A 16265-nucleotide genomic window follows, 5' to 3' on the forward strand; every position below is an offset into this window, starting at 1 on the left:
CATGATACTAAGAATATTAAAGACAAGTTTTAGTTTCTTTATTTTTATAATATTGGTTTATTAGGTTTATTTATCTTCTATGTGTAAATCACATGAAAAATATATCTGATTCATTCATTCATTCGTTCATTCAACAAATATTTATTGAACATGTACTGGGTGTGTGGACTATATCACTAAGAAAAACAGACGTCCTGGAGGTAATATTCCAACTGTACAAACTAGACTAAGCTCAAACAAGGTAGGAATATAAAATTTGGGCACATCAATATTTTTATGAAGTAGAAGAGTGGTTTAAAATTGGTTTTAAATTTCTTACTATTTACTCTATCTACTACAGTTTATGTAAAAGCACTCAATTAGCTTCATGTTGAAGGTGAAATCTGCAAATATGTAGACTCTTGTCTATTTCCTAAATTTACTGAAAGTCATTTCTGTTTCCTTTTGTTTTAATTCTTGAGCTACCAGGAATTCTGCAAACATTTACACTGCAGTATTCATTTTGAAAAAATGTTTAGAAAACTTTCTTTTTCTGATTACCTTCTACTGTAGGTATGAAAACTTGAAATTTAGACATATTTTACACAAATATTTCCAAAGTTTGGATCATACCACAAAGCGGACATTTAAGCGGGTGTTACATTTGAGAAGTAGGCTTACATTTTGTTTTGTTTTTCTTGTGGATTTTTAATTTCTTTTTTCTGCTCCATTCAAATGGGTTTCTCAAACATGTCCAAGATTTGACTGACTTTTCTTTTTTCACATAGCTGTGTGTCTCTCAACTGATAAAAGTTGAGTAGTATATTTCTTCTTAACATTTAGTTGTTCAGTTAATCTCACTTTAAGGCAGAAAGGCTATATAGTTCATTGATAGTATTGAAATAACCTAGGTGGCTTTCATATAAATAGCAACAAATGTGCGCAATAGTTACATTGCATGGTGTATTTAACAACACCGCTAAGGAGTAAGGTGAGGGAGCTCAGTCTTTCGTGATGGAGATATATCTGAGTGCATTCAGGGAAAATTTGGTTCTGCAAGCTTGGAGGAGGTAATTGTCATTCAACATAAATCAGCTAGCTTTGCATATCAGTAAAATACACACACATAATCTTATCTATTTTCTGAGTGCTCAGGACTGATATCAAAATAGCAAATATATATTTATGAGAACTAGAAATGTATTCTTTTCAGTCACATAAACTCAATGTAATTATGAAATTAACTTTGAGAATATGTGAAAACTGTTCCTTCCTAAATAAGTGAAAACAGAATAAAACTCACAAATTTTATCTTAGTCTATGTAGTTTTTATATTCACATTTGTTCCCTAAATGCCATGTTATTAATTGGTTGTTTTTTTGTTGTTCATTTTTAGATGGACGACTGTATTTGAAAACTACTGTCATGTACTGAGTCTTTCCTGTTGAAGAAATCCATCTTATAGTAAAGAACTTTGCAGTCAGACACCCCGTCATTGGAAAGTTTGGAAAAAATAAAGTCCTTTTAAGGGAACTTCTTCAGTTTTGTGTATTAATGTTCTTTAAAAGTTAAAGTATTCCACGAAAAAAAAAAAAATTCCTTCATTGATTTTCACCTGTGGTTCATACCAGAATCCTGAGAATGTTTGTACATGTACAAGTATCAAACTTCTTACAGTTAATGACTGCAACTTTGCTGCTGGACACTTGTATACAGAATTAAAGGCAGGTCTGAATAAGACCTAGTTTTTTGTTTTTTTTTTTTTAATGGAATGAATCATTTTCCTCTCCTGAAAATTCTGTATCTGAGCGCATCAAGACTCTTGTAGCACTGGTCAACCAGACTTACAGAATTATGTCCTCCAAAAACCAGCAAGAACACTTGGAAATGAACTTGTAGGGGACATAGAGGAGTCCCAAAAAAAAATCAATTAAACAAAAGAGTAATATTCTGTTACATTCAATTTTAAACTCTCTAATTGTGGGTTTTCTCCTGAAGATTTTTGTTCGTATACTTTCCAAAAAGACCAACAAATGGATATTGATGAGATCCCAGTGAAATAACATTTTGCATATCTGAAAAGGAGCATTGAAAACAAACCAAAAGATTATGTTGAAGGTCTTTTTTTCTTTAAAAAAATATATAAATGTAACATGTTTTCATTCCAAACTGGTAGTGGTATATAGCATTTAAAATGATAATGATGCTTCTTATTCAAACTGTTGGTCACATGTACAGTATATAAACATAAAACATACAAGGAAGGTATTATGTATGCAGTAGTATACTAGAGTTTAGGAAAATGAAAATTTTAGAAAATACGTTTTGTCACCCTGTTGGTCAGAAAGACACCTTTCTGGTTTTAACGCATGCAGGCATGTAAATATTTGTCTGGAGTCACAGTATTAATGAATGAGATCTTAAGCATCTGGTGACATCAGAACTCTGTGGCAGCCACTTTTATTTGTATATTGAACCCTAGTTAGTGCCCCAGACTGCACTATTGAGAATGGATTGTGGCTGAACAGTAAATCAAAACACCAGAAATATTTTTATATGTTAATGTCATATTATGTTAATGTTGCTGAAAGACAAAACCTAACAAACCCTTGATGCTTGATGTATCAGTCCAATACCATGTAGCTGAGTGATAAAGTTAAAAATGTGTTGTGTTTCCCACCCTGGTCAGAGGGAAGGGTGCCTACGTGTTCTTTTCACTGTCTTCTTGAAAGTTACAGTATGTGTTTTCACTTTTGTGCAGATAACTGGAAATCAAGCTACAAACAGTGCTTATTACACGCTGAAGTTACCTTCTCTTCGTTTTTGCATATTTGTAATTACACCTTTAAAGGCTGATCTTGTGAATCAGTACAGTTGCTGTACATTTTATGATTTTGCTATCATCATAAAATTTTATGATCATAACATTATTTATTACCATAAATAGCAAAATCTTAAGTGTCCAAGAAAACTAGCTTAAAAGGTTTAAAGATAGTTCTGATTGGGTATTAATTATTTGGTTAAGAAAAGGAATTAACATGGTAGATACTCTGGCACTAAGCTTCTATAGTTTTTTAGGTCTTCCTTGCAATACTGGAACATATTTCTTTTGTGTAGCTCGCTATTAACCAGCTAAGTCCATTTTTGAATACAATAAAAAGGTTATATATACAGTTCCTATTTTTAGCTTGCTTAAAAGGGAGCAATATTTTTATTTAAAACACTGTTAGTAAATGCTTTGTAGAAACTTGGTTTTCTAAGCATAGTTCTTCCGTAACCATCTTTTGTTATTTGAGCACAGAGATTCTATTTCTTGTTGTATGTATTTCTTGTTTTGCCCCGTATGCGGTCTTTAAAGGGTTACAACACTTAACATTGGAGGGACTTGTGGCAAGCTTTTGAATCATACATTTTTTGAAAGTTTTTTAAAAAGCCTACAATTTACATAAGTAGTAGAATCAGTCATTTTTCTGCTCCTTGCATAGAGTCACCTGTTAAGTAGGTTAAATACTTTTAAAATTCATCCTTTCCAGATCTTTGAGAATGCTTTAGTGTTTGGTTCGCTATAAAAGGAAATTTTAGCAAGGATTAAAGAAAAAAGCTATCAGCTATATGCTAAGAGAGAATCTTACTAACCTGTTGTAAATATTCCAATTCATGAAATGTTATTTTAAGTCTGTAACTTAAGTTTCTTCCCCTCTTTTTAGTTATACGGCTTGGTTTAAAATTTGTTTTTGTTTTTTGTTTTTTGTTTTTTTTTGGTTTAAACAAGTAAAATTGTGCCCATTTTATGGTTTCCATGCTTTTGTAATACTAAAAAGTATTAATGTCTAGTTGTTCTATATTATAACCACATTTGCGCTCTATGCAAGCCCTTGGAACAGAACATACTCATCTTCATGTAGGACCTATGAAAATTGTCTATTTTTATCTATATATTTAAAGTTTTCTAAAAATGATAAAAGGTTATTACGAATTTTGTTGTACAAAATCTGTACAAAAATCTGTTTTTACATCATAATGCAAGAATTGGAAATTTTTCTATGGTAGCCTAGTTCTTTGAGCCTGGTTTCAATGTGAGAACCACGTTTACTGTTATTGTATTTAATTTTCTTTTTTCTTTTCAACAATCTCCTAATAAAACTGTCTGAAATCTCCCTGTGACTTTATTTACAGTTCGTCTTTATTAAATTTTGTAAAATGCAGAGCACTGAAGGAGTATTTACTTTCTAATGGGAGGCAACTAAAAACAACAGAAGTCAGCTCTTTACAATGCGAAGGGGACAATGCTCAATGATTTTATTTAACATGCAACTGCTTCTATCTCTAATATGAATTACTGTGGTGAAAAACATCATAAAAGCACACTCTGTAGTTATTGTTTAACAAGCAGATTTTCCATATTTTGTTTCTTGCCAGCTAAGCAAACTGCCCACATATACATGATTTATTTATGTACATTTCTCAGTTTATGAAGCTGTTATTTGTACCTTTTTCCTTTATATTCTTATATTCCCATGATTCTTATTTCGCAAAGCTTTGTGCTGAATAATGTAAAGTAGACATGTTGATGGAACAAAATATATTATTCCCATATCTCGAAGAGTGTAGATTTGTAACGCTAACTCAGTGTTTTGCTTTCAGTCTTTATCACTGGGAAAAAAAAAGGCCTTTAGAAACTTTGCAATTCCAGCATTCTTTAATAATATATAAATGTTTTCATCAATCCAAAATGCAGCACTTAAAGAAATATTGGGTTACTATCTCAGCGAATACTCTGAACATTCCCAAAAGAATGTAAAATGAATATTTTTGCTGTCTAAAGAAATTATTTCAATGAATTAACAAATTATGATTTTCCCTAATAAAATCCTAAAATGTTTATGTGACCATTACCAACACATTTTTGTCTTCTGTCATCATATGTTTTGGTCAGGAAGACTTGTACTAGGACATCATACAGCTTCTGGATGTTAGTTGAATTTGGTGATGATTTAAGGTTTTTTTTTCCCCCGTGTGTTTCATTGGCACTAGCAAATTTACAAGATGAACAAAAGTTATTTATGACTAGAGGAGAGTAAATTATAAATAAAAGTCATATGGATTGCACTTTTACATCATGGGAATTAGAGATGTTAATAGAATTAAAGCATTATTGTAAATGGCATTGTAAATATATCCCTTTTCCTCATGTGTAGGCTTGGTGCTAACATTTATCTTTCGTATGTACAACTGGTATATAAAAGCTGAACTGATTCTCATTTCTTCATTTAAAGAGACTCATTAATAAAGCCTCTATTCTGCACAAAGCACTGTGCTAGGTGTTGTAATAAATGAAGTTGAAAACATAGCTATTGTCCCAGAGGAGCTTCTAATTTTGTTGGAATAGGCAGTCTCACTTTCAGCAAGAAAAGATTCATTGAACATCTATTCTGCACTAAGTAGAGAGCTGGCATTAAGAGGGTTTCGACTTTATGGGGTAACAACCTAGTGACCTATTTTGTACATTCACCTTCTAGCGATTAATACGAGACGATCTGAGAGACAACTCTGTAGAGCTTGAGAAAAGAGATGGATGCATTGTTTCCTGGATGAAACACCATCCTAGTTACTCTTTTCATGTTATTTTTCATTTATTTCAATCCCCTCATTCTTCTAACCAATGCTCGCAAACTTCGTTTTAAGTTAAGAAGCCTGTTCACAAAAATAGTATCATCAACAAACAATAAATCCCTAATATTCTGATTATTGAGTCTCGATGTACAATATTCAGTTCTCATCATCTAGCATCTATATGTCTCAGATAAGTAATGGCCTAAAAGCATTCACACACAGAGCATAAACTCCTAAATGCCGAATGAGCGTGGTGGGTCACGAGTGGCATTTGTATTGGCAGCATCACTGACACTTACAGGTCAATGAGCTGGAGATGCTGGCTTGAACCATTGCATCAGTTGGGACTCCTTTGGTTGGGCTGCAACCAAATTCCCACAAGGTTAAAGAGCAAAAGGAATTGGTTATGAAGACAGAGGGGCACACACGGAACCTCAAGCCAGGATGTCAACCAGCCCCCGGGGACCAGGGTCCCTTTTCCACCTTCATCCGTGTGCTCCTCCCAGTGAGTCTGCTTCTTTCTCCTCTCAGTGTAAACATATTTGTTTCTCTTCATTCCCCAACTATTCAGGAGCATAACACCCACCTCACAGATGCTCATCTGTGTGTGTATGTGTGTTTAGTTCTATACACTCTATGACAAGGGTAGTTTCCTGTGAGCACCGCCACAGTCAGGATCCAGAATATTTTCATCACAGGGAGCCCTCAAGCTATTTTTCTATTGCTGACAGTCACTAACCTCTCTCCCTACCTTTCTGTATAAGTCAGGGTCCTCCAGAGAAACAGAACCAATAGTTTACACACACACACACACGCGCACACACACACACAGAGAAATGTGCATGCTGCTAGACCCTGTAGAGTATGTAGATCTTCAAATGCCCCACCTAGTCCTCTGGTGGCCCCTGCAGCCTGTGGAGAGGGAGTAGGTGGGATTTCCCCTGACGCCTGGTACAGAGTTGGGTCTAATCTGGGCAACCTGCCCGCATGGATTGCGGCTGCTCTTCAGCCCAACCCATACCATCTGGGTGGAAACAGGAAGGAACTACAGCAGCGAATGGGCTGATCACTCAGGAGCTCTGGGCTTTGACCCTTTGCACAGACAGTTGGGCTGTTCTAAAGGGATTAACTCTGTGGCTTGAACAATGAGAAACTGAAGGCTGTATGATCATGAATAAGCACCCCCTGGGGTCAAAATATCTGGAAAGATATTTGGATTATTGTGTGAGAGACTCAGGCTGTCCTCACTGTTTCAACCCTCAGGTTCACACCAGCCATAGGCTGTGTATGGACCTAGCAACTAACCCTTTCTCAGCAGGTAACCTTTGGTAGGTAACCCTTTGGCTGGTTAGGTGCATAGAAAAGCAGATACTGCTGCGTCTGGTTAAGAGAGTGTATTTATTGTCAAGGTTGCTGGATTGCCCTTGAAATACAGTGACTTAGTTAATTCAGTAACAGAAAATCCTGTATGTCCTAAACAACAACGAAGGCAACTGACAAATGACCATGGTACCACCCACGGGAGTTCCCAACCAGTGAGAAATTGGAAAATTGATTATATTAGCCCCCTCTCTCCAAGTAAGGGTTCTAAATATGCCCTGGTTTGTGTGGACACCGTGTGGGGCCTAACCCCAGCTTTCCTCTCTTGTTGTGTAAATGAGGCTGCCACTGTTATGGAATTACCATGTACTGATACCCTCATGAAATAGACAGTGGTCATGGGTTATATTTTAAAGGTCATGATATGCAAGACTGGGCAAAAGAATATGACAGTGAATGGAGGTTTTATTTCCCCCTATAATCTGAAAGGTGCAGGGCTGGTAGAAAGGAAGACTGGAATATCAAAGCAGCAGCTTCCATGACTAACAGGTAAAACCACATTGGCCTTGGCCAGTGGACTAAGGTACTAGCTCAGGCTTTAATATATTCGAATGAGGAATCTGTAGGGCCTGTTGCCTCATATGCCAGACTGGGGACCCCTGCTGAGACAGCCAACACTGCAAAGCTGTGGAATTCATGAGAAACAATCATTGTCCCCATTCTCACTGTGGCTTGACATGCTCTGCTCCTGAGAACACCAAGTCCTATCAAGCCTGGAAATGAATTATCTACTGGAATTTGTAGTGGAGCATCCCACTGGGATGGATGAGTTACAACGCACCCCTGGCTGAGGGGTAACGACTCAGTCTCCCTGGGGTCTTCCTATCCTGCTATAAGCAGAACCTGTTGAAACACACTACCCCTGGAATAGAACACTCACCATTGAAAGAGGGGAGGAGGTGGGGGTCCTAGTCTGGCATATCCTGCCTCCAATCCATCTCCTCAAGCCTGACAGTGAGTGCAGCCTCCCATGGCCAAAATGTTTAATATGCACAAACAGGTTGAATTCCTAAAGCATCACCTCCCTCTCCTTAAGACCAGGTGAGCATACTCTTGTTTCCCACTGGTCCCATCATTTGGTCATGGTCTGTCCCCTCCGCTGAGGTGGGGAACGTTATAACCCTCACTAAATGCACCCAGCAAGACTTGAATCAGAACCAACAAAGCCTGTCGTTACTGAACACTCAGATGTCTCTAGTGAGAAAAGGTGTCCTCCAAAACTGACTGGCCTTGGACATTCTCACTGCCTCAGGAAGAGGTACCTGTGCCATTATCCAAACAGACTGGTGTGTGTTCATACCAGATCAGTCTGCTCATGCATCACCTTGATTAAACCACATGAGGGCACACGTGAATGCCCTGAGTGATCCAACCCCCAGCCTAGGGCACTTAAATCAGTGGTTCAGATCATGGGGCTCTTGGTGGGAAAAATCTTTACCTACTTTGCACATGCCTATATTGTTGCTGTGCGATCTGCCTCCAGTGCAGCCAGATGGCCAACAAACCAGCCACCTCCATTCTAACAACACCCTTTGCTGACTGTTCAGAGCACATGGCAGAAAAGGGGAATATGTAAGATTGTAAAGGCCGGTCACAAGGGACAGAGTATCGGAGGATGTCATTGGGAAGATGTGACCACTGGTTGACCCTTGAGGTGGACCTGGGCAATCGAACACTTCTTATCCAGACCCCTGATCTTGGAATGTATGGTCCGCCCACCTTTTCAACACTAGGACACAGCCTTGAATGTGTAGTGTGCTGATGAGGTCACCTGGACTGTACACATCACCGAACGTGGTTAAGGCCTCTAGATAAACTGTTAAGATTCTGGCAGGTGGTGGGCAGAGATCTACCTGTCTTGAGGTCGCCCAAGGCAAGCCTTGCAAGTAAGTTTCCTTGCTTATTAAAACTGCCATCTACCAATCTGGAGCCTTTTCCTTTGGTCTCTCCCTGCCTTCAGTGTACAGGGCCAGCCAGTTTCAGATCACATCTGGGACACTTCTGAGATTTCGAACCAACATTTATTTTTTGGTAATCATAAAAATCTTTATTTTACACTCCTCTTTGAAAAAAAAATGGAGTTGTACTTTAGAGTATAATTCTAGTTTCTCAGTAATTTTTTCTAAGCAATTTGTGTGTTACACTGACTCTGGCATTCACTGTCATTATGGAAACAGTTTAAATACTGTTCTTTGTAGGCATTTTGTCTTTTCTCTCTGGAAGTTTTTAATAACTTTTGCCTTTGTTGCTTTGCAACTTGGATATATTGTATATAAATATGAACTTATTTTTATTTTTTATATTTGGGAGCTGACGCATAGAATTTTTAGTATCAATTATTATACATTCCTTTTTAGAAAGTCTATTTGGTTTTTTCCAAACCTTTTAAGTCATTCTTGATAGTCTCTTTTTATGTGTTTGTACTTCTATTTTTTTATCTATTGTGGTATATATCAGTCATATTTTTATTCTGTTTCTAATAATTCAGTATCTTACTGAGGTCTGATTCTCTTTACAGTCTTGTTTCTTAATATTTAAAAAAATGAATTTATGTTTATTGCAACTTTATCTGGGGAAATCCTTTAAAGTCTGTTTTGAGAATGTGATATTCCGTGGAGGAATTTTATTTCCTTCTGCTAAGTGCCTGGGGACACTTTTAACTTTAATTTAAATTTAAATTAACTTTAAATTCTTAACTTGTAGTCTCTTGGTTCACAGAATTAATGTAAACCTGAGTAATCATTTCCTAAACACTTCTGTTACCTAATTGGTCAGATTCTAGCCTGGGCGACACCCACTGTCCTGGTCCGGGAGGTTTTTTCCGACTGGACTCCTGAAGCCAGTAGTGAAACTAATGCTGGGACTGGAACGCACAGGCTTTATTCAATGTCCAAAGAGTGCAGAAGTGGGAGCCTCGTTTGCACGTCAACTTCACAATCCAGTTTGCGTGGAGACACCAAATGTATAGGAGGGTCCACATGAAAGGGAGGGAATTGGAAGGAGTGGTGGAGTATTCATTGTTATCTGAGAACAGGGATGTGGTTTAGACCCAGAGCTGATGCAACCCTCGTTTCCAGTCCTTGTTGGGCTTTTCCAGTCATTGTCACGGCAATCGTCAAATATCATGGTGCCTGTGAGTGTGCCATTTAGCATGATAACATATTACACTGAGCATAAAATGAGGCTCAAGGTCTCCTGGAAGTCAAATTCTCTGCCATCGTCGTCCTAGTTTAGTCTAACTGGTTCTCGTTTTTTTCCTCTTTGCAGCTTCCTCCTGAAACTTAGATAAGCGTAATTGGTTTGTATTCAAGGGAGGTCAGGGGGTATGAATTGGGGCAGCAGCCCTGTGACACTCCCAAAGACATGAGGGTGAACCTACTGTCCTAAAGTCTCAGACAAGACTTTTCTTCTCTATCCAGGGCCATAGCTAACAGATATCTGCCTTTGTGAGGTAGATTTTTTTCTACTTGAACTTTTTAACCGAGCGTATAGCCCATTCTAGCTTCATGTGAAGTCTCCAGACTGACTTTACTTCCTGCCCCCCATAATCACAAACATTGACACTGAAGTTCTGTTGCCATAGATTTATAGATGGGTCAGAGATAAACAAGGGCTTCTGCTCTTAGCCCCTTTTTGGAGGTTTTCTCTTCTATTCTGGCCTCAGGCTGACACCTCCATGTTTTTACTATCTAATCCAGCATTTGCTGTTGTCAACTTTAATAAATGCGCAGCCTAAAAGTTGAGAGTTGTGTTTTATTTGGCAGGAGGACTCCAGCCAGGATGACAGCCTCCCAGATTGCTCTGAGGGACTGCTCCAAAGAGGTAGGGGAGGAGCTAGGGTATATAGGAGCTTTACAACAAAGACCAGGTGGTTGGAACAATAAAAGATTACTTGTTATCTAAAGAAAACCAGGCATCTCAAGTTAAAGAATTTAGTGCTTTTCTATGTATGGGAGGAAGCAAACATCTGGGCTCACTGAATCCATTCCTTTGACAAGTGTCTAGCTATCTAGGGCCAGTATCTTGTCCTTTCTTACTCTGAGTCCCCTCAGAGGGCTCAGAGTGAGTGGCTGCAGAGGCTGGGCTGCAGGCTTGTCTTCACTGAGGGGTGGCGGCAGCCGCTGATGACTTGAGGGTTTCAGCATTCTTTATTTATTGATATGGTTTGCACTATTTTTCATTCACACTGGTTTTGTTTTTCTAACAGGAAGGTTTCAGGGCATTGGAACCAGAAATTAATATCCTCTACTTACAACTTAATTTTCAAATGCATGAAATACAGTTTATATTTATAAACATTAACCAATCAATTAACAGCAGTTAAACTTTCATATAATATATCCTTGTTGTAAGGAATTAATGCTGTGTGTAAAGTTCTTTGTGTAAGTTCAAGAATACAATAAATGTTGAACAATGTCAATTACTATTATTAGAATAATACAAAACATCAAAGAGACATCTTGGACCTCAGGGAACATATATGCTATAATAAAAGTAAAAGATTATGATATAAATGTTATAAGTTGATTATAATTCTAGAAAAGCAATGAATATATATAGTTTTAATATTTATCTTTTTATACTAAAAGATTTTAACATAATATATACAAATATAAACTCTTAAGAAAGATATATATCCAAATGTTATATCTAATTGATGGCATTACAAGGATTTACCTTCTACTTTATAACTTTTCAGGATTACCCAATTTGAAAAATGAGCACTTGTCATTTATTTATTTTCTATCAGCAAGAATTTCTAGAGTGTACTAATGCTTTTTGAGCATTTACAATTATATTTTCTTGTATTCTTAAGTCAAGTTTCTGCCAAGCATGGTCTAACTCAATATTTTTTTCCCTCCCTCTTTCTCCCTTCTTCTCTCTTCCCTCCCTTCTTCCTTCCTTCCTTCCTTCCTTCCTTCCTTCCTTCCTTCCTTTCTTTCTTTCTTTCTTTCTTTCTTTCTTTCTTTCTTTCTTTCTTTCTTTCTTTCTTTCTTTCTTTCTTTCTTTCTTTCTTTCTTTCTTTCTTTCTTTCTTTCTCTTTCTTTTCTCTCCTACAGAATTTAGAAACAGTAAGTAACTTAATATTTGTTGTCTATTTCAAAATTAAGAAAACTAAGGAAATCAGGCTGTGTACATAGCATAAACTCCAGTGTAAACTGGGCAATTTACAAAATTTGCTTGATGTTGAGGGCCAAAGCTGATGCAACCATTAAAATACGTGTGCAGACAAATATAAGTATATGAATGATCTAGACTCACTAGATAAGTAAACCACCCAGGTGTTCTATGGCTTGATACTAAAGGGTATTCTTTGCACCGGAGTCATTACATCACCTGGGATCTTTTCAGAAACGAGGACTCTCAGATCCTACCCTAAAGCCACCAAGTCAAAATCTGCCTTTCAATAAGATCCCCAGGTGATTTCATATGCAATTAAAGTTTAAGAAGCATTACTGAAACGTTTAAACAGCAAAGTGTGTTGAGAGTTGAGACAATTATTGAAGGGGAAGAAATCTGTTTTAATTATCTATATAATTTTTATAAAGTGATTATTTAAGGGGTTAAGGAGGAGATGGTCAGGCTATTGAATTATCTGCATAAATACTTCAATTTAGAATTTTCTGCCACTCTGTAGGCACTGCTATGATGAGTACTTAAGGGTGATCTTTCAAGTTTCTTAAATGCCTGATGAACCAGGAGAGGTATAGTACTGCTCATCATTCAATGTTAAATTATTTATTATATAAGCAATAATAAGAACTTAAAAACTAAAAAGAAAATTCTAAATCTCACTAAGGGTCTTTTCAGTGTCAGTGTTCACCAGTATCTGTGTATTTACACATAGTTGTGTTTGTACACTCTTTTGTTTATTCCAAGCGAAGGGTTGAGCATGGACAAAGTTGTGGAGGATAAATGAAAAGGATGTGATTCTTGAAGACTTTTTAAATATATATATTTTTATTGACGTATAGTCAGTTTACAGTATTGTGTCAATTTCTGGTGTACAACACAATGCTTCAGTCTTACATGAGCATACCTGTATTCTTTCTTTTATAGTGCTATGTTGAGCTAATCATAATCATAATTATTAATAACAGTTCCAACTCTAATCAAACTTCCTAGATTTGATTTGTAATGGCTATGTCACATCCCACTGAGGTAATATGCAAAGATTTAATAATTCTCCTGTTATATGGATTTTTGAATAGTTTCTATGTTTTACTCTTACAAATAATGTAGTAATAATCATTTTTTGTACAAAAGTTTAATCAATTAAATTCATTTCTATAACATAAACAACCAATAATAAAATTATTAGATTTAAGTATATGTAATATTATAAGGTATTTTTCTTTAAGAAATTATTTTTTAGAGCAGTTTTAGGTTCAATGTATATTACTTTCAAATTTTTTTTTTTAGCTTTCTTAAGATTTAGCAAGGAAAAGATGCTATAGTTAAGTCAATGAGGATAATAATCTGTCTTCATTGTTTTGTTTCTTCTGCTCATTTTGGGTTTTATTTTCTTATCTTTTTCTAATCTCCTAAAGTCAAATTGAGGACACTGATTTGAGATTATAGATTTCATACTAGGTTCTGCTTTAGTGGCATGTGTTGTATTTTCATTTTCATTCAGTTCAATATTCTGATTTCTCTTTTGATTTCTTCTTGACCTGTGTTATATTGTATATAATTGTGCTATTGCATTTCCAAATATTTTGAGGTTTTCCAGAGATTATTTTATTATTTATTTCCAACTTAATTCTGGTGTTACCAGGGATTATATTTTGCAAAATTTCTTGTTTTTAAATTTATGAGACCTATAGTGTGACTTAGAATATGGTCTGTGTTGCAACTGTTTTGTGTGCACTTGGAAAGAATATATGTATTCCTCCGTTGTTTAGTGATGTATTCTATAAATGTCAATTAGATCAAGTTGGTTGATTACCTTGCTTAAATATTTTATATTTTGGCTGATTTGGGGTCCAGTTGTTCTCTTTAGTATTGGAGAAGGAATACTTAAATATCTTATTATAGTTGTGGATGTTTCTAGCTCCTTTCAGTACTATTAGTTTTTGCTTTGTGTATTTTGAAGGTCTGTTATTTTGTACATAAATATTTAGGATTGCTAAATCCTGTAGATGGACATTTTATCATTTTGACATACTTTCTCCCTTTTAATATTATTTTCTCTGAAATCTACTTGTCTGATATTCATATAGACAGTCCAGATTCCTTTTGATTAGTGTTACTATATCTCTTTTTCTCATCTCACTTTGACTTATTTGTGTCTTTGTATACTTAAAGTGGATTTCCAAAAAGCAACTTACAGCTGAGACTTGCTTTTTAAAAATCTAATCTGATCACTCCCTGCTTCTTGATTGGATTATTTGGATTACTTACATTTAATGTGATTATTGATATAATTAAGTTTAAATCTAACTTGCTACTTACTGCCCCTTTGTACATTTGTTATTTGTTACTAGTTTCATGCCTTTTTTTGTTAATTAAGTACACTTAGAATTTTATCTCATTTCTTTTTTTATGTTTTTATTGAAGTATAGTCAGTAAACAATGTGTCAATTTCCGGTATACATACAGCACAATGCTTCAGTCATATAGGAACATACATATATTCATTTTCATATTCTTTTATATCTTTTCTTGATGCATTCAGCTCTCTGTATCCACAGGTTCTGCATCCTTGGACTCAACAAAACTTAGATCAAAAACATTAAGGAAAAAAATTCCAGAAAGTTTCAAAAAGCAAACTTGAATTTCCTCATGCTGGCAACTATTTACATAGTATTACATTGGAGTTACAATCATTTCTATAGCATTTACATTATGTGAGGTATTAGAAGTAATCTAAAGATGAGTTAAAATATACTGGAGGATGTGCATAGATTATATGCAAATACTACACCATTTTATATAAGGAACTTGAGTACTCACTGATTTATTTTTATGTAAGGGGTATCCTGGAATCAAGTCCCTGCAGATATGGAGGAATGATTTTATGTTAACCTATAACTTTTTTTTGTCATTTTAGTTGTTGCTTTATGGCTTATGCTATATACCTTAACTTATTAAAGTTTAACTTAAAGTAATATTGTATCTTTTTATGTAAAATATAAGAATGTTATAAAAGTATTTTTATTTCTTATTGGTCTCTGTGTTATTATTGCCATACATTATATTACAACCTATGTTACAAACCACAGCACTACACCATTATTAGCTTTGTTAAAACAGTCAACTATGTTTTAAAGTAATTTAAATAATGAGAAAAATGTTTAATATTTACTTACAGAGTTGTCATTTCCTATTACCCCCATTCCTTTGGCATATCCATTTTTTATCTGGTATCATATCCTCTGTACCTGACTTCCTTTAACATTTCTTTTAGTGTGAGTCAGGAGGTAATAAATTTTTTTTCAAATTTGCTATTTCATTTTGCTTTCATTTTTGAACGGAATTTCCATTAAGTATAAAATTCTAGATCGACAGGTTTTTTGTTTTGGGGGGTTTTTTTGGTAAATACTTTGATTTTGTTGCTTTATGGTCCTCTCATTTACATTGTTTCTGGCAAGAAATCTGTGGTCTTCCTTATTTTTATTCTTCTGTCATATGTCTTCTTTCTTTCTGAATGCTCTTAAAATATCCTCTTTTTGGCATGTTTTGTGCAATTTGATTATGATATACTTTTGTGTGGTTTTCTTTATATTCTCATGTTTGAGGTTTGTTGAGATTCTTGGATCTGTTGGTTTATAGTTTTCACCAAATTCAAAAAAACTGGAGGCATTATTTCTTGTAATGTGTTTCCCTTCCACCTTTTCTCCTTTCTTCAGATATTCCAGATGCATAATAGATCAGACTGCTTGAAGTTGTCCCATTGCTCATATTTTCTTCTATAATTTTTTAATCTTCTCTTAATCTCATCTACTGATATTTTATCTCAGACATTTTTGTGTTACTTTCTAGAATGTTGATTTGAATCTTTTTAAAAAATATATTCTGTATCTTAATATGTTCAATATTTTGGCATATAGGCCATACAATTTTGCTAACTGTCTCTGATTCTAAGATATATCAACTCTGCATGATGTTTAATTGCTTGATTTTTCTCCTCCTTCTATCTCATGCATTTCTGCTTTATTGCATGTCTGCTAATTTATTATTATACGCCAGTCATTGTGAATTTTACCTTGTTAGATTCTGTATATTTTAAATTCCTATAGATGTTCTTGAATTTTGTTCTTAGACAATGTGTCAGAGTCCTTAAGACCAAG

At 35.3% G+C, this 16265-nt stretch overlaps 1 protein-coding gene across 1 annotated transcript in view; it reads left to right on the forward strand.

The window, feature by feature from the left end:
• The window catches only part of DACH1 (dachshund family transcription factor 1), a 396950-nt gene extending 392814 nt beyond the window's left edge, over nucleotides 1-4136 (forward strand). The window contains exon 11 of the mRNA XM_010978779.3: nucleotides 1376-4136. Coding sequence (XP_010977081.3) covers nucleotides 1376-1413 — 38 coding nt within the window. The 3' untranslated portion in view covers nucleotides 1414-4136. The remainder of the gene's footprint in view (nucleotides 1-1375) is intronic.
• Nucleotides 4137-16265: the final 12129 nt, after the last annotated feature.

This window comes from Camelus dromedarius, chromosome 13, assembly GCF_036321535.1.
Source record: "Camelus dromedarius isolate mCamDro1 chromosome 13, mCamDro1.pat, whole genome shotgun sequence".
Lineage (NCBI taxonomy): Eukaryota > Metazoa > Chordata > Mammalia > Artiodactyla > Camelidae > Camelus > Camelus dromedarius.